This window comes from Macrobrachium nipponense, chromosome 14 (assembly GCF_015104395.2).
Source record: "Macrobrachium nipponense isolate FS-2020 chromosome 14, ASM1510439v2, whole genome shotgun sequence".
NCBI classification, from domain to species: Eukaryota; Metazoa; Arthropoda; class Malacostraca; order Decapoda; family Palaemonidae; genus Macrobrachium; species Macrobrachium nipponense.
In genome coordinates, this window is record NC_087207.1 from 55,858,983 (window position 1) to 55,876,571 (window position 17,589).

The 17,589-nt window shown below is 45.4% G+C and overlaps 3 protein-coding genes across 4 annotated transcripts in view; 2 read left to right on the forward strand and 1 right to left on the reverse strand.

The window, feature by feature from the left end:
• Positions 1–17,589, reverse strand: part of LOC135226519 (retinol dehydrogenase 12-like) — a 248,483-nt gene that overhangs the window by 122,815 nt on the left and 108,079 nt on the right. The window lies entirely within an intron of this gene.
• LOC135226518 (uncharacterized) overlaps positions 1–17,589 on the forward strand; it is a 157,608-nt gene that overhangs the window by 60,311 nt on the left and 79,708 nt on the right. The gene's annotated exons all lie outside the window — the stretch shown is intronic.
• LOC135226012 (uncharacterized) overlaps positions 1–17,589 on the forward strand; it is a 48,338-nt gene that overhangs the window by 6,666 nt on the left and 24,083 nt on the right. Inside the window, exon 3 of the mRNA XM_064265490.1 lies at positions 4,025–4,337. Within this exon, the coding sequence (XP_064121560.1) occupies positions 4,025–4,337 (313 nt within the window). The remainder of the gene's footprint in view (positions 1–4,024; positions 4,338–17,589) is intronic.

Consider the following 17,589-nt stretch of genomic DNA (forward strand, 5'->3'; position numbering starts at 1 on the left):
CCAGTTACAAGTTATTCAAGGAAGTAAATGTCTCCACTGAGCTGGGGATTTGTTGAATGGATACGGGGATGAGGACATTACTATTCAACCACCTTCCTGCGGAAAATATCTTAGCCCATCACAATGATGTCTCAGTAAATACAATTTTATGTATGATACTTACCTGGCAGGTATATATATAGCTATATTCTCTGTCGCACTGGCAGAAATTTTCAAAACTTGCGGCAACCGCTAGTTTACCGGTAGTTAGGTGATCACCACCGTTCCTGTGGCGCTGGCGCTTGGAACCATTCCCATTTTCATCAGATTTTCTCTGCCAGCCAAACCTTCAATATTGTGGGTTCCCTGCTAGATTTTCAATCTCGTTTGCCGACTTTTCGCTGCTTTTGGACTGCTGTTTTGGTATCGTATTGGAACGTTGGCTTGCAATCGCTTTTGATTTTCTTAGAAACTATGTCTGATTCCGGTATTGTGTTACAGTGTGTGTGAAAGAAGGGTGTAAAGTTAGGCAACCGAAATCTTTAGTAGACCCTCACACTGTGTAAGAAGTGTAGTAGAGAATTTGTGTGTACTTGGGAGAATAAGTGCAATGAGTGTGAGAATTTGACTGAGAAAGAGTGGAAAACTCTCACTAAGTATGTTGAACGATTGGAGAAAGATCGTATTAGGAGATCAGTGTCTCGGAGTGAAAGATCTGGTTCTTCTAGCAAAGCTGTGAATGAATCTGTTACTGTTCCTTCTCCAGTTCCTTCTCAAGTAGAAACGTGTAGCACTCCCTCCCCAGTTTCTCCTGCACCCGCTGCTGTATCTGTTGAGGAGACGAAGGACTCCTAATAGTGAAAGTGTTTGCTGCCCTTGCTTTCGATGGGCAATCAGATTCAGCGATTAACTGTCAAGTGGGTGTAATTAATGTTGTTAGTGACAGTGTTGTATGTAGAGGGGGCGGCCCGGTGACTTTCTCTCTCGTGCTCTTTCGACCTCAGACCAGCTTCCCCAAAGCCCTCGCCAGATACCCAAGGGTGGGAGAAGGAAAGTTCGACAGTCGAAGGGAGGCGAGAGGGGTTTTTCACACGGTCAGTCGTCCCTTCAGGCAGTCCTATTGTTGCGTCCCAGGCTGCAGCAGTACGCCAAAGAAAAGGCGTTACTGAGAAGTGTTTGTCCTCCTCCGATAGCTCTTCGTCATGTAGGAAATGGCGCTATTCGGAGGAATCGCGTCTCCTCAAGAGGACATGGAGACCACCCCCGTCTCAGGATGCACGTCGCTCTGCTCGGGAATGATGGAGTATTCCTGAACTTTTTTCGTCTAGTTCGGATGAGGACGCAATCCCCGTCAAGAGGAAGAGAAGAAATCTTTCGAGAGAGGACGCAGGACGATCGTTTGGTGGCTTTTCTCCAGTTAGAGATTCTCCCCCTTCGTCGTGTGTTCATTCCCCTTTCTCCTCTCCGTCTCGTAGACCTCAGGACTGCTCTCCTCCTCGTCCCAGTACGTCCCGTCTTCGTTCTCCTCCGTCTCGTTCGATCCTTCAGTGCCAAAATATCAACCTTTGGTCAACTTTGACTTGACCGAAATGGTTGAAAAACACAATTGTAAGCTAAAACTCTTACATTCTAGTAATATTCAATCATTTACCTTTATTTTGCAACAAATTTGAAGTCTCTAGCACAATATTTTGATTTATGGTGAATTTTATGAAATAACTTTTTTTCTTCTTACTCCGCATAGTAACTCTTCCAGAAAAATCAGAAATTTTTTCATCCGATTGTCGTAATGTTTGCACCATTTTAAATTAGCTGTTACATAAAGTTTTATATATAAAAATGTGTGCAATTTCCTGTAGAATACATCTAAAAACAACCCATGGTTGTAGCTTTATTCAGTTTGAAATATTTTTCCTATAAATAACGATAAGTTGCCAAAATTTCAACTTCAGTCAACTTTGACTCGACCGACCAATTGGTAGAAAAATGCAATGTAAGCTAAAAACTATTACATTCTAGTAATATTTCAATCAATTTACCTTTATTTTGCAACAAATTGGAAGTCTCTAGCACAAATATTTTGATTTAATGGTGAATTTATGAAATATAAACTTTTTCCTTACTTCCGCATAGTAACTCTTCCGAAAAAATCATAAATTTTTTCGTCTGATTGTCGTAATGTTTGCACCATTTTAAATTTGCCGTTACATAAGGTTTTATATATGAAAATGTGCGCAATTTTATGTAGAATACAACTAAAAACAACCCATGGTTGTAGCTGTTATCAGTTTTGAAATATCATATAAATAACGATAAATAGAAAAAAAATTCGTCCTTTGGTCAACTTTAACTCGACTGAAATGGTCGAAAACTGCAATTGTAAGCTACAACACTTACAGTCTAGTAATATTCAATCAATTACCTTCATTTTGCAACACACAGGAAGTCTCTAGCACAATATTTCGATTTACGGTGAATTTTTGAAAACAGCTTTTTTTTTATGTCTGCGCATTATGAATTCATGCATCATTTTGTGATAATATTTTTTTTGTGTTGCCTTGATCGTTTTACAATGTGTTATATACCAGAATGATTGCAATTTAGTGTACAATACAACGAAAAAAAATTAACTCGTTAGTTTTAATTGTTTTGCTCACAGTGCGATTTGTACACAATTATATATGAAATTTTTTTTGCGCTGTCATATATCCCAATATTTATATATGATAATGATATTTTTTTCATTTCTGATTGTTGCATACTAAACTTCAGGCAATGAAAAAAATAGGAGCCAAAAATGAACTCTTAATCTTGAAAACTAAGCATGCTGTGATTTAAAAAAAAAAACATTTTTTCAGCGCTCACTCGCGAATGCCGCCAGCATACGAGAGAGGATTTTTAAAATACCGCTTCGGTGCTTAAGGGTTAACATCAATAGAAGACTTATGAAAAGAATTCTGTCTAGCTAAAGTCTTGCTTTCAGCTCTAGAAGCCACCTTTCCTTTCCTGTCTTTCTAATTTGGCTAAATGTGACTTGAAAACTTTTCATCTCTTGTCATCTTAGTCGTCATCTTTGTTACAAATCTTTAGAACACACTTGCCCCCTACAGTCAGTACAAAGGTTATGTGAATCATATGTTGCCTAGTCAATCTGATATTACAGCCTTTGCTGCAATAATGAATACTAGCTGAACTTGAGTCTAGCAAACCACAGTGTAAAATAGTCTCAGTCTAGAAAAAACAAATTTTATTCAGTGAAAAAAAAGTCTTGCAATTGTGAAAATAAGTCATAATTCAGACAAAAGCAGGTCTCAAAAAGAAAACCTTACACTCGCTAAATGTAACGAAGGCTACCAAAGTTAAAATGCTTCACCAATTGGGAAAAAAACATCAAAAAAGTGATCAGAATTCCAAAACAACTTGACTCCTCACAACAGATGGTCAGATGTAAACTAACAGAAACAAATTGAAGCTCTTTGCTAAGTTGCGCCTCTCCTTCCCCGAAAGTGGGTGGGGCTAGTCACCTACACAAAATAAAAGAAGCCCTACCATGAATTTCAAAATTCAAGCTGCCATGCGAGTTAAAACTATAGCTATACGTATATTAATTACTTGGTAAGTTACTTGTATGAAAACACATTTTATTCATCCCCCTCTAAATTCCCAATATTCATAAGAATCTAATTTCTTATGAAAGTGATAGCATTTTTAAAGGTGACTGGCTTAGTCAAGCATTGTTGTATTTATTACAGCATAGTCCAGGGTAGGTTATAGTAACTTACCGTTAGATAAGATAACAGCATTACAGTTTCACGTTGGAAGGAGTACCAGGAACCTAACCTTCACAGGATATAAAGGGTGTCCTTGGTTCCTGGAGAGACCCATGTTCCATCTTCCTTGGATAGAGATGAGTCTCAGGGCCATGAAAGAAATAGGTTTGTTTGTTAACATTTTTAATGGTCTTTAATATTTCAAATTGTTTTCAAACCTCTTGTTGTTCATTTGAGAAAGTTTTTGTTTGGTAATATCTTTTTGTTATTTACAGTGGTGGTAATATCTTTTTGTTATTTACAGTGGCAAGGTCATGAAAAGGCTTACAATAACATGCTTATTGTTGCTGCACTCAGACTGGGAATAGAGAGACTGTGGGTCCCTGATGGATATCATCCTTTCCTGGCGAGCGAAATATCAGAACTAGTTTCTTTGGTGTTTCCCAGTGATGCGATGCACTTTTCCCTGAAGGAACTCGATCAGTCAGAGCCATCATTTGATTATTTTGCCAAACATGCTCCAAATTTCGAGAAAATTTATGTGCCACGGAGTGATAACGTTGGTTTTGTGAAATGTTGCCAATTTAGGTAAGTAGCCAGCATATATTTTTGTTGAAATTGTAATCCAAGAAAAGGAATTTTTCCATACAGTTGACAAACTCCTTATTTGTTTATGAAACTTACCTGTCAGATATATATATATAGCTGTATTTTTCCGAATCCGACAGAAATTTAAACACTTATGACACACGCAGTGGGAGTCAGGTGGTTAGTACCCATTCTAGCCGCTGGGAGGCGGGTATCAGGAACCATTCCCATTTTCTATTCATAATTTTTCTGTCGCCGGTGCTGGAAACACCTGTTTGCAGCTCCTCTGTCCAGATTTTGGAAACTTACTAGCTACTTGAGTATCCCTTTTGTTTTTCTTTTTTCTTTTTGGTATCTGAAATTGGATCGGTGGCTTGGCACACGTTGACTTTGGATTGATTTGATTTTGGTATTGATTTTTCTTTGATCAAGATGTCAGGGTCTAGTTCAGCCTAGCGCAAGATTTTGTTTCTAGTCCGAATGTAGAGGTAGGCTACTGAAAGCTTCAGTAGGAACCACATTCTGTTTGTTTAAGGTTTGCGGAGGGGGAATAAATGTACGTTTGAAAGTCGTCGTAAGGAGTGTGAAAGATTAACAGAGTCTGAGTGGAAGGCGTATGAAACCTATCTTAAGAAACTTGAGCGAGATAGGGGTCTTCCTCCAGGAGTGTTTCAGGTAGGCAAGATTTTAATGATTCTCCTGCTAACCCTCCTTTTGTAGTTATGCTCCTACCCCTGTAGTGTTGCCTCCGGCCCCTGGAAGCAGTGGTCGGTGTAGAAGGTTAATACTTTATCGCTAATTGCTTGAATCGATTCGTAACTTAGAATCAAAAAGGTGTTAGCTCTGGAGAGCAAAAGTGAAGAGAAGTGCAGTGAAAGTGCCCCTTGTGTAGTGGAGGTGCGTCAGATCGGCCTCATTCCGCCTCTAGACCTAGACCTCTGCTTGACTCCCAGGTTACGGGGAGAAAGCATGTCGAAAGTCGAAGGAGGGTTACGAGGAACCCCCACCGATCTGGCGTGCCTTCGGCAGCTTCTGACGAACCTACCCAGACTGCCAAGGAGCGTGCGTGTGCACTTCTTCTACAAGGAGTGCTTTTCTTCTTCCTGAAGGGGTGGAGCTCTCACGTCCGCTGAAAAGGAACGGCCCTCGCGTTCGGGACGCTTCACGTCCAAGTTGTTCTCCGGAACTTTGCTCATGCGCCTGATAGTGCGTTTGCTGCTTTCCTCCGCAGAAGAAGCATAAGGATCTTCGGAGGCGGAGTCTTTCCTAGATGTTTCTTTCGAGCGCCGCAGTCGCTCTAAGGTGCGTGAAGTGGCGGTTCCTGGGAGTAGGAAGAAGGTGTCCCCTCGCCACTCGCTCTGCTCACAGGATCAGCCCCTCCCCAGAAAAGGAGGCTTCACCTACAAGCAAGATTCTCCAGTCTCTTCAGCAGCAACTTCGAGATGTTTTTTCTTCGAGAGAGACTGTTCCACGTCGCCGTAAGAAGGATGACAATCTTCCTGTGAAGAGGTCGAGGCGTTCTCCCTCTCCCTCTCCTCACTCGTCTCTCTCTCCGTTTGAGTCTCCCTCTAGAGTTCGTTCTGCTCCCCAGAAACAATTTCTAGAGGAGGTGAAAAATTCGTTTCTCGCTCTCGGGAAGCGGTTGTATCCGCTACTACAAAACTTGTAGATAGGAAGCGCGTTTCAGTGGACGCCGAGCGTGATTCGGTGCAAGGTAAGCGAGCGCCAGTGGACGCTCAGCGCGTTTTAGTGGACGCTTGGCGCGCGCCAGTAGACGCTCAGCGCGCGCCAGTGGACGCCAGGTGTACACCTGTTGCTGTCGAGCGCGCTTCAGTCGGCGCCAGTAGATTGGCTTCGGACGCCAAGCGCGCGCCTACGGACGTCAGTTTACCACCTCCGCAAGCGCAAGTGGAAGCGGGAACTCTTCCTGTTCGCCGCTCTTTCTCTTTTGAGAAAGCTCGTGACTCTTCCTTACTTCCTCCGACTTCTCCAGTGTCTTGAAGAGGAAATTAGTGACGCTTTCGTCGAATCGAAAGTGGACGAAGAACAGCAGTTGGCTCCAGTCTCGACGGACTACAAGGTTTTGACTCGTCTGCTACAGTCAGTCTTTGCAGACACTTTCCAGCCTGAAGCTCCACATACTCCTCCCTCTCAGTTTTCGTCATCCAAAGCTACTAAGATCTCGGGCTTTGTGAAAATGAAGAAGTCGCTTTCTACGAAGCAAGCTTTTCGCAAGGTCCATGATTGGATGGAAAAGAGGAAAGGGCTTCAGGCAAGACTTCTTTCGCTTTACCACCTTCAAGACTTTTGTGGCAAAGCTGGTATGTGGTACGAGACGGGAGAAAACGTCGGAGTTAAGCTTCCAGCCTCGGCTCAAGGAGACTTTGGTAGTATTGTGGATGCCACCAGAAGATCTTTTCTGTCTTCCTCCAAAGTCTCTTGGACGCATAGTGAGCTAGACTTTCACCTTAAAGGCCTCTTCAGGACACTAGAGGTCGTTAATTTTCTTGACTGGTGCCTAGGAGTTTTGGATGCCATGTCCAGGAGTTCTGATTCCATCAGTCTGGGGGAGCTGTCCAGTGTATTGTCTTGCATAGACAAGGCCGTCAGGGATGGTTCTGAGGAATTGGCTGCTCATTTCAGCACGGGACTGCCTTAAGAAGAGAGCACTCTTTTGCAATTTTACTGCAAAGTCGGTCTCGCCAGCGCAAAAAGCGGATCTTCTTTTGCTCCTTTTTCTCAGAACATCTCTTACCCCCAGTCTATGGTAAAGGACATAGCTGCCAGTCCTCCAGGAGAAAGCAACCCAAGACCTTCTGGCGCAGTCTTCTAGGAAGCCTACAACTACTTCGTCTCCTGGGTCCTCGCTTTGAAGAAATCGAAGCCCTTTCGATCTGCTTCTTCCTCGAAGCCAGCCCCACTCGAGGAGAGGCTCTTTCAGAGGCAAGACCCCCGCTCCTTCTAAGAGCAAGAAGTGAGAGGGAAGTCCTTCAGCCACCGGTAGGAGCCAGACTTCTACATTTCGCGAGAGCCTGGGAAGAGAGAGGTGCCGACGCTTGGTCTCTGGACATCGTCAAGAAGGGGTACAGAATTCCTTTCCTGAAGTTACCCCCGCTGTCTTCGACACCAAAGGATTTGTCTCCTTCGTATCAGGGAGAAAAACAGAAAGTGCTTCACGATCTACTAGATCAAATGATCGAGAAGCAGGTGGTGGAACAGGTCTTCGACTGGAGTTCTCCAGGGTTTTACAACCGTCTGTTCCTAGTCCCGAAGCAGTCAGGGGGGTGGCGCCCCGTTCTGGATGTCAGCAGTCTAAATCGCTTCGTTACCAAGCAGAAGTTCAAGATGGAGACACCTCAATCCGTGCTTGCAGCCTTAAGACCGGGGGATTGGATGGTCTCATTAGACCTTCAGGACGCATACTTCACGTCCCCATCCATCCCACGATCAAGAAAATACCTGCGGTTTTGTCCTGAAAGGGAAGGTATTCCAGTTCAGGGCACTCTGCTTCGGTCTCAGCACGGCGCCGATGGTGTTCCACCGTTCTTATGAAGAACGTTGCGAGGTGGCTCCATCTTGGGGAAATAAGGATCTCTCTCTACCTAGACGACTGGCTTATTCGAGCATCATCGCAAGACCGGTGTACTGAAAGGACCTTCACACGACTTTGTCGTTAGCGAGGGTCCCTGGGACTTCTGGTGAATCTCGAAAAGTCTCATCTGACTCCTTCTCAATCCTTATTGTCTGTCTGGGGATTCAGATGGACTCAGTGGCTTTTCGGGCTTTTGGTTTTCCGTCCCAGGGGCGACAACTTCAATGCCTAGACAAAGTGTCAGCCTTTCTAGGGAAGGAAACATGCTCGGTGAGGGAATGGATGGAGTCCTGCTGGGGACCATTCCGCACTGGAGAAGTTTGTTTCTCTGGGAAGGTTGCACCTCCGACCACTTCAGTTCTTCCTCTCAAGCAATTGTCACGCAAAACAGGATCTAGAAGAGGTCTTGTTTTTGACTGGAAGAAGTGAAAAAGCACCTCAAATGGTGGTTGGATCCAAAGAAGCTTGCGGAAGGACTTTCGCTCAAGCTTCGGAACCCCGACCTAGTGTTGTTCTCCGACGCGTCCTCCACGGGTTGGGGAGCAACAACTAGGAGGGAGAGAAGTGTCAGGCCAAACCTGGAGAGGGGAACAGGGTGTCCTGGCACATCAATCTAAAAGAACTTTCAGCGATTTACCTTGCTCTAAGATTCTTCCAAGAGGAAGTCTCCAACAAAGTGGTTCAGATAAACTCGGACACACACAGCCCTGGCATACCTCAGGAACAGGGGGGAACTCACTCTCCTTCTCTGTTCGCCATCGCGAAGAATATCCTGATTTGGGCGAAGTCGCAAAACTTGATCACGATTCTGACAAGATTTGTGTCAGGCGTGGAAAACGTGCGAGCGGACCTTCTCAGTTGGCAAGGACAGCTTCTGCCGACGGAATGGACCCTTCATCAGGAGGTATGCCAGGTGCTATGGAAGCTGTGGGGACGTCCTCATGTGGACGTTTTTCGCAACTTCCCGAACGAGAGACTTCCGCTGTATTGCTCCCCAGTTCTGGACCCAAGGGAGGCAGTGGCAGTAGACGCCCTACTGTGGAATTGGTCGGGACTAGACATTAACGCTTTTCCCCCATTCAAAATCCTCGGGGAAGTGATGAGGAAGTTCGCTGCATCAGAGGGAGACCCGAGGATGACCCTCATCGCCCCCTTCTGGCCAGCGGTCGACTGGTTCACGGAGGTGATGTCCTTCCTGGTAGACTTTCCAAGGACTCTGCCCCTAAGGAAAGATCTACTTAGACAGCCCCACTTCGAGAGGTACCACAAAAACCTCCCCGCTCTGAGTCTGACTGCGTTCAGACTATCAAGAAGTTGGCCAGAGCGAGGGGTTTTTCAAGACCTGTGGCAACGGCGATTGCCACCGCAAGGAGGCCCTCCCACCTCAACCTCTGTGAGCCAGATAGCAGATTTCCTTCTTCACCTTAGGAAAGAAGCGAAACTAGCCGTTCCCACGGTTAAAGGCTACAGAAGCGTGCTTTCTGTGGTCTTCAGGCATAGAGGACTCGACTTAGCGAATGATAGAGACATTCATGATCTCATTAGATCATTTGAGACTGAAAGTTCTCCAACCGAAAGTACCATCGTGGAACTTATACGTGGGTTACTTAAGTTTCTCATGTCGAGTCAATTTGAACCGCTCCATTTAGCTTCGCTTAGGAAATCTTACTAAGAAGACCATTTTCCTAACCGCTCTGGCGACGGCGAAGAGGGTTAGCGAAATACAAGTCATAAGCAAGCACATTGGGTTCAAGGATCATAGTGCAGTTTGTTCCTTAAGTCCTACGTTCTTAGCAAAGAACGAGAACCCTTCCAACCCTTGGCCGAGGACGTTCGAGATCAAAGGGTTGTCGGAGCTAGTGGGACCTGAAGCTGAGAGAGTCCTGTGTCCTGTCAGGGCTCTCAAGTTTTATTTGCAGAAAACCAGAGCATGCAGAGGCTCTTCGGAGAACTTGTGGTGCTCTGTGAAAAAACCAGATCTTCCGATGTCGAAGAACGCACTGGCGTTCTTCTTAAGAAGTACGGTTAAGGAAGCCCATGAAAAGTGTAGTGAAAGTGACATGGAGCTTCTAAAAGTGAAAGCCCACGAGCTGAGGGCTATTGCTACTTCGGTGGCTTTTCACAAGAATATGGCAATCAAAGATATTTTTGGGCGCCACTTATTGGCGAAGCAACTTCGTGTTCGCTTCACACTACCTGCGGAGGTGAAAGCAACACCATACGAAAATTGTTACTCGCTCGGACCATACGTCGCTGCAGACACTGTTTTGGGGGCAGGAGGTGGTAGCGCTACATCCTATCCTTTAATAGTTAGGGGAGTTTTAACTTGTGTTATGGTTGTGGGGTTGACCAGGGGGGGGGGCCTGCGGCGATCTCCCTTCTATTAGCTTAGTCTAAGTGGGATACTTTTGGTAGGCTACGCCAGGTGGTTTTGTTTTACTTCGTTGCCCTCATTGTATGGTCAGTGGTCTAGTCACGTCGTGGTCTCGCCCCTGTTGACAGATCATCTGGAGTGCACCAGCTTTATAGGTCTCTACCTCGCTGGCAACTCCTAGTAGCACAAGCAGACTTACGCGGCAGTAACCACGAAGTCAGCTATGCTAACAGGTAAGGAACCAAGATATCAATTATCTGCATATATATGTTTCCTAAAATCTTCTATTCTGTCTACTCCCACCACCAAAGGTGGGATTCAGCTATATATATATCTGACAGGTAAGTTTCATGAACAAAATGATATTGTAATGATACAATTAAGTTTGTTCATACTTACCTGGCAGATATATAATTAAGTACCCACCCACCTCCCCTCAGGAGACAGTGGAAATAAAAATTATGAATAGAAAATGGGAATGGTTCCTGATACCCGCCTCCCAGCGGCGGGAATGGGTACTAACCACCTGACTCCCACTGCGTGTGTCGTAAGTGTTTAAATTTCTGTCGGATTCGGAAAAATACAGCTATATATATATCTGCCAGGTAAGTATGAACAAACTTAATTGTATCATTACAATATCATTTTTACTTTCACTTATTTCCAGGAAAGATATGAGTACTACTAAGGTGCAGAGTCTTGACAGTAAACAAAAAAATTCACATCATGGTTTTCTGTTACACCTTGAATGAGTATAAATGCCATTTTTATACATGCAACTTACCCGGCAGATATATACTTAGCTATAGACTCCGTCGTCCCGACAGAATTAAAAACTCGCGGCACATGCTACAGGTAGGTCAGGTGATCTACCATTCCCGCCGCGGGGGGGCGGTATCCGGAACCATTCCTGTTTTCTGACAGATTTTCTCTGTTGCCGGGAACGACAACAACTGTTGTGGTTCCCTCCTGCATGGAATTCTGCTCGTTCGCCGAGAATTGTTGGATTGATTTTGGTGAAGTACTCTGTTTTTTCTCTGGCTTGGCATACGCTTGTTGTGGACTGTTTTAGGATTGGTTTAGGTATGTTCTCTTACGATGGCTGACGTTAAGGTAACACCTAAGTTTAGGGTGTGTGCAAGGGACGAATGTAGAACTAGACTTCCGAAAGCAGAGATAGATCCCCATACAATTTGTATTAAATGTAGAGGTTCTGAGTGTTCTTTTGATAAGACTTGCTCTGAATGTGAGGGACTGACAGAACAAGGATGGAAGGATTTATCTTCTTATATCAAGAAAAGAGAGAAAGATAGAGCTAGGAAAGCTTCTGCAAGAAGCTCGAGTAGATCTTGTTCATTTGAACCCGAGTTAGAAACTAACAAGGAAGATGATAATGTTTCTCCCATAACCTCAGCCCCTTCTCCCTGTGTTGAATCTAAGGATTCGTTTTCAGAGATGGAAATCATGAGATCCTCGATCAAGGAGCTTCAGGAACAGCTAAAAGCTATGGAGCGAAAGTAAGAGTGTCAGTGAGTGACAGTGACCCCAGTGCAGTGGAGGGGGCGTCTGATCGGCTCCGCATTGCTCCTAGGCCTAGACCTCTTTCAAACTCCCAGGACCAGGGGAGGAGGAATATCAAAAGCCGCAGGGAGGATGTGGGGCATCCCCAACGATCAGGCGTCCCTTCGGCAGATCCTGAAGTAGCGACCCAGGCTGCCCTGGATAGCCGTAGAAAGGGCATCCCGGAAAAGTGCTTTTCTGCTTCGGACTCCTCCTCGTCTAGGCGTGGATGGAGCTCTGCCTCGAAGTCTCGTCCTTTGAAGAGATCGTGGGTTTCGCCGAAAGGAGACGCTCTTAATTCAAGCCCCGAGCGCTTTCCTGAGGATTTTCCTTCTTGTAGTAAGAAGTCTAGAAGACCTTCTCCAGCTCCTCAAGCTCCTACTAAGCTCTTCCTGCTTAACCTGCAGGAACAGTTATCCTCCCTGGTGGAAAGACGCCTCCCTTCCAGTAAAGAGATCGAAGTTTTCATCTCCTAGTAAGCGCTCTTCTCCTTGTAGAGGAAACGTATCTCAGTCTAGCAGGCGCTCGTCTCCTGAGAGACCCTCTCGATCTCCCTTTAGGCACTCCTCACCTCCGTACAAGAATGCTCCGCGCAGACAGCTCGAACCCCTTAGGAGCTCTTCTCTTCGCAGTAAAGTTCCCAGCAGTAGCCGCTCTCAGAGGAGACGCTCAGCTACTTTTTTATGAAGAGAACAGGAGTCGGACTCCTCTACTGAGGATCATGGCAGGCGTAAAGAGCCTATCAAGAGCCAGGATCTTGTCAGGCGCCGGGAGTTGAGTGAGCCCCAGGAGCCTTTAAGGCGTCGAGCACCTCAGGCGCCAGGAGACTAGTAGGCGCCAAGAACCTAGTAGGCGTCAAGAGCCTGCCAGGCGCCAGGAGTCGAGTGAGAGGCATCGAGAGCTTTTCAGGAGCCAGGAGTCAAGCAGGCGCCAGGAGTCAAGCAGGCGTCAGGAGTCAAGCAGGCGCCAGGAACCTAGCAGGCGCTTAGGTTTGAATAGGACCCCTTCGCACTTTTTGAGCTCTTCAGAGAGTAGGAGCCCTTCGCCTTGTGAGAAACAGGTTACTGAGAAGAGATCTTCTACCTTTAGGAGCTCCCTCACGTCTTGCAGTAGCAAGCATAGGTCGCATGGAAGGCGATCTCCTTCTTATGACAGAAGTCCCGCTACTTCTAAAAGCCGCTCCCCTTCGAAGGGCTCTCCTGTAGCCGGAGGGTTAGAGGAAGTCTCGGATGAGGAATTCCCAGTTGATGTAGTAGTCTCTGACTATAAAAGACTATCTTTGCTTTTATTGAAGGAGTTTGGTAATACGCTTCAACCAGCTGATCTGCCCTCTCCAGGTTCTTTGCTTTCAAGTACGAAGTCTCCGAAAGCCTCCTCATTCGTGAAAATGCGTCCTACCTTAAGCATGAAGAAGGCATTCAAAGGATTTGGAGAGTGGCTTCGCACTAAAAGAGAAGCGGGTAAGACTGTTTTTTCATGCCCTCCTTCCAGGCTGACGGGAAAACCTGGAAGATGGTATGATACCCAGGAGAGCCATGGGCTTAGGGCTTCCTTCGTCCGCAATGCAGACTACGCTTCGTTGGTCGATTCGTCAAGGAGGCGCGCTCTACTCTCAGCTAAAGCTACATGGGGGATGTGCGAGCTAGATCATCTCCTAAAGGGCCTCTTCAGGACACTGGAGGTGTTTAATTTTATGGACTGGTCTCTGGGAGCCCTTGCGAACAGAGCCCAAGATCCCAAATTCGTCAGCATGGAGGAGCTCTAGCGTTTTAGCTTGCTTAGATAGAGCGGTGATGGACGGTTCGGTTGAAGTTGCTTCCCTTTTTGGCTCGTGAGTCTTAAAGAAGAGGTCGGTGTATAGTTCTTTTCTGACCAAGTCAGTCTCTCCTCTTCAGAGGTCGGCCTTGTTATATTCGCCACTCTCTAGCCACCTCTTCCCACAGGACACGGTGAGGGATATAGCGATGTCCTTAGCTGGCAAGGCTACTCAGGACCTCCTTACACAATCAGCGAAGAGGTTCAAGAACCGCTGTTCCCTTTACAAAGAAGGAGAAAGCACCTCTTCAACAGCCCTTTTGAGGAGCCTCTTCTTCCTCGAGAACCCTTTTCAGAGGTAGGAGACCTGACACCAGAGGAAGACCTTCCAGGAGACCTGTCGGGAAGGCAAAATGAAGAAGAAGTCCTCCAGATATCTGTAGGCGCCAGACTTTCGAACTTTGCCAGAGTCTGGGCGCAGAGAGGGGCGGACAACTGGACCCTCTCTATCCTCGAGAGAGGATACCTCATCCCCTTCAGGGAATATCTTCCCTTAACAAAAACTCCAAGGGAGTTGACGGCAAGATACAAAGATCCTGTCAAGAGTCAAGCTCTCCTGCAAGCAGTGGACCTTATGCTGCAGAAGAGGGCAATAGAACCGGTTCAAGATCTCCATTCACCAGGTTTCTACAACCGTCTGTTCCTGGTACCCAAAGCCTCGGGCGGGTGTAGGCGGGTTTTAGACGTAAGTGCGCTGAACTTCTTTGTGATCAAGAAGAAGTACTCGATGGAGACTTCTTCCTCTGTGCTTTCTGCTCTTCGTCCAAGGGACTGGATGGTATCCCTGGACCTTCAAGATGCATATTTCCATGTGCCAATTCACCCGGCATCAAGGAAATATCTCAGATTCATGTCACAGGGAAGAGTCTTCCAATTTCGAGCGCTTTGCTTCGGACTGTCGACGGCCCCTCAAGTCTTCACGGGTGTGATGGTAATTGCTTCATAGCAAAGAAAGATAAAGGACAGGAGAACGCATTTTCGAGAAGTTCGGCAACAAGGAGGTTTTCGCGCCTATGTTCGTGGTGGTTCCAGAATCGTCGGGCGTGTTGTGGAGCGCAAAAACGCGCCAATATTACGTGAGAAACGCCGCGATTCTCTGATGCAATACCTCGTCTAGATTCATCTAAGAAGTTCTAGAAATCCCTGGAGTCGGTGACGTTCGCCGTAGGCTCCGCCCCCAGAGTGCTGTATAAATACGACGAACGAACTTTGGAGAGCAGTGATCGTAGAAGAGAGATCACCAGTTAGTCACAGAGAGCCACAGATCAGATTATCAGTGAGAGATCAGCAGCAGCAGAGATCTTCCGTGAGATACGAGAAAAAGGAACCGACGAAGTGTCAATCGAAAGAAGAGTTGGTTGGATATTGGTCTAGTCGTCTTCAGGTGTGGTCTACCGTGTTATCTCGACGTCGGGCAGACTTCAGAGAAGAAAAGGTCCTGTTACAGGTGTTGAGGAATTCCTGCCTTACAAGAAGATTAGTTTCTGCAATACGGAGCCAAGAGGATGTCCGCAATCGCCAATCTACATTTATGAAGCCACCTCTTCGAAGTGCCAAACTGTTTAGCAAGTATTCTTATTACCTCACTGTTTCCCCCAGTTCATGCAGTGTAAGATTCTATCGTTTTATGTAAATAGGAGATACCATTCTGCATTTACCTTTGTTAGTAAGCTTGTAAATAAACCTTTGTTGTGTTAGTGTTTCTTTCTATATTCGTATCCCCAGTTTCAGCTGTTTGTGTTGATATAGATATATATATTTTTTTTGTATTTCATATCGAACCTGAAGCGGACCGCCCTCAGAGGTCGTAACATTGTCTCTGAGATCTGTGGGTCCGTAACATTTGTGGCGACCTTGCCAGGATATCAACACTTTAACAGTTTGAAACAGGGAAAATATAGAAAGAATCAGAATGAGTGAGATGGTGAAAGAGTTTATTGAGTCGGGTAAGCTACTAGGTCTGGAGGGGAATGATCTCCGTGAGTGTGAGAAGAAGAAAGAGAAAAGTATGAGAGAGATGAAAGAGCGGCTGAGAGAGAAGCAATGAAAATGCAACAAGAGAGAGAAGTAATGAAAATGCAGCAAAAGAGAGAAGCAATGAAGATGCAGCAAGAGAGAGAAGCAATGAAAATGCAGCAAGAGAGAGAGGCAATGAAAATGCAGCAAGAGAGAGAAGCAATGAGAATGCAGCAAGAGAGAGAGATGTTGGTAATGCAGCAGGAATAGAGAGAGGAAAGAACCGTGATGGCATGCGTTGGAAATTGCTCGGTTTAAGGGAAAGTACTCGTAAAACAGTCGGTTCCAGGTGAGAACGAAAACGAAGGCCTGAATTACGTTAGGTATAGAATGCAGTGCTAAAATTAGTACCAAAGTTTGATGAGGAAGATGTTACGACATATTTCATGTGTTTTGAGAAGTTAATGGAACGAGTAGGTTCTCCTAAAGAAACGTGGACTTTATATTTGCAGTCAGTTTTGAGTGGTAGGGCACTTACTGTGTATAGTTGCATGTCTAAGGAGGAATGTGATAATTACGATATCGTGAAAGACACCGTTCTTAGCGTGTATAGGTTAGTACCGGAAGCGTACCGTAAGAAATTTAGAAATTTGAGAAAGGATGAAAATATTACGTATGTAGAATACGGTAAGAAGTTAGATAGGCTGTTTTTTGATTGGTTAACTTCTGCTAAGGTTGAGGATTTTGACGGTTTGAAGAACTTAGTGTTGTTAGAAAACTTCAAAGATAACGTATCCCCTGAGATTAAACTTTATATAGAGGATAGGCGAGAAGTATCTTTTGCAGGAGCAACTAGGCTAGCTGACGAATATAGTCTAACTCATAATTTGAGTGTTAGTAAGAAACGAAATGATCCTTCGTCTGGTAGAGTACAAAGCAGTAAAGGTTTCAGTCCTAGTAATAGCAATGTGAGTAAAAGTGACTATTCCTGTTATACATGCGGAAAACCTGGTCATACGTCTAAGGTTTGTAAGAGTAGAATGGCATATAGTGGCTCAGAATTAACTTGTTTCCGATGTAATGGGAAAGGGCTTTAGCAAGAAATTGTGCATTAGAAAAGAAGGACGGTAAGAAACCAGTATCGCTAGTTAACCTTTCGTCAAGTAGGAATGATGTGATGAGAGAAACTAGGAAAGTTTTTGGTGAATTTCTGTCGGAAGGCGTAGTTTCCTCTCTTGGAGGAGTAGATTCGAGAGAAGTGGTCTTGCTTCGAGACACAGGGGCCGCTGTCTCACTGATTCGAAGAGAGTGTGTGCCGAACAGGGCAGAAATCAATGAGGAAGAGAAAGTTATGTTAGGTGGATTTCCTAACACTTGTGTTCTTTGTCCTTTGTTGAAGTTGAATTTAGAAAGTCAGGTAGTGTCAGGAGAAGTGAAACTTGCAGTTGTGGACAGTTTGCCCGTTGCAGGCATTGACATTATTGTCGGTAATGACTTAGCTTTATCCAAGAATGTGAATCCTGTTGTGAGGAATATTCCAGTGCCTGAAATGGTAGTAGCTAGGTCGGGTTTAGATACAGACGTAGACTACGGTCAGAGTAAGTTCGTGGATTCGAACGAGTGTAAGTTCGTGGATTCGAACATGAGTAAGTTCGTGGATTTGAACGTGAGTAAGTTCGTGGATTCGACCCTGAGTGAGTTCGTGGATTCGAACGAGTGTGATAGAGGTAGCGAGGTTGATCTTAGCATGAGTGTAGCTGAGAGACCGAACTCTATCGTGGACAGTGAGAGCCAAGGGGAAGGCGTAGCTGTCGAGAGTAACGTAGTAAACGTACCTGTATGTAGTCCTAGTTACGGTGATGAATTAGGCTCTAACGTTTTGGATAAGGATGAGCTAGTCAAGTTGCAGAAAGAGGATGAGACACTAACCCGAATTTTTGGATGTGAGCTGGATG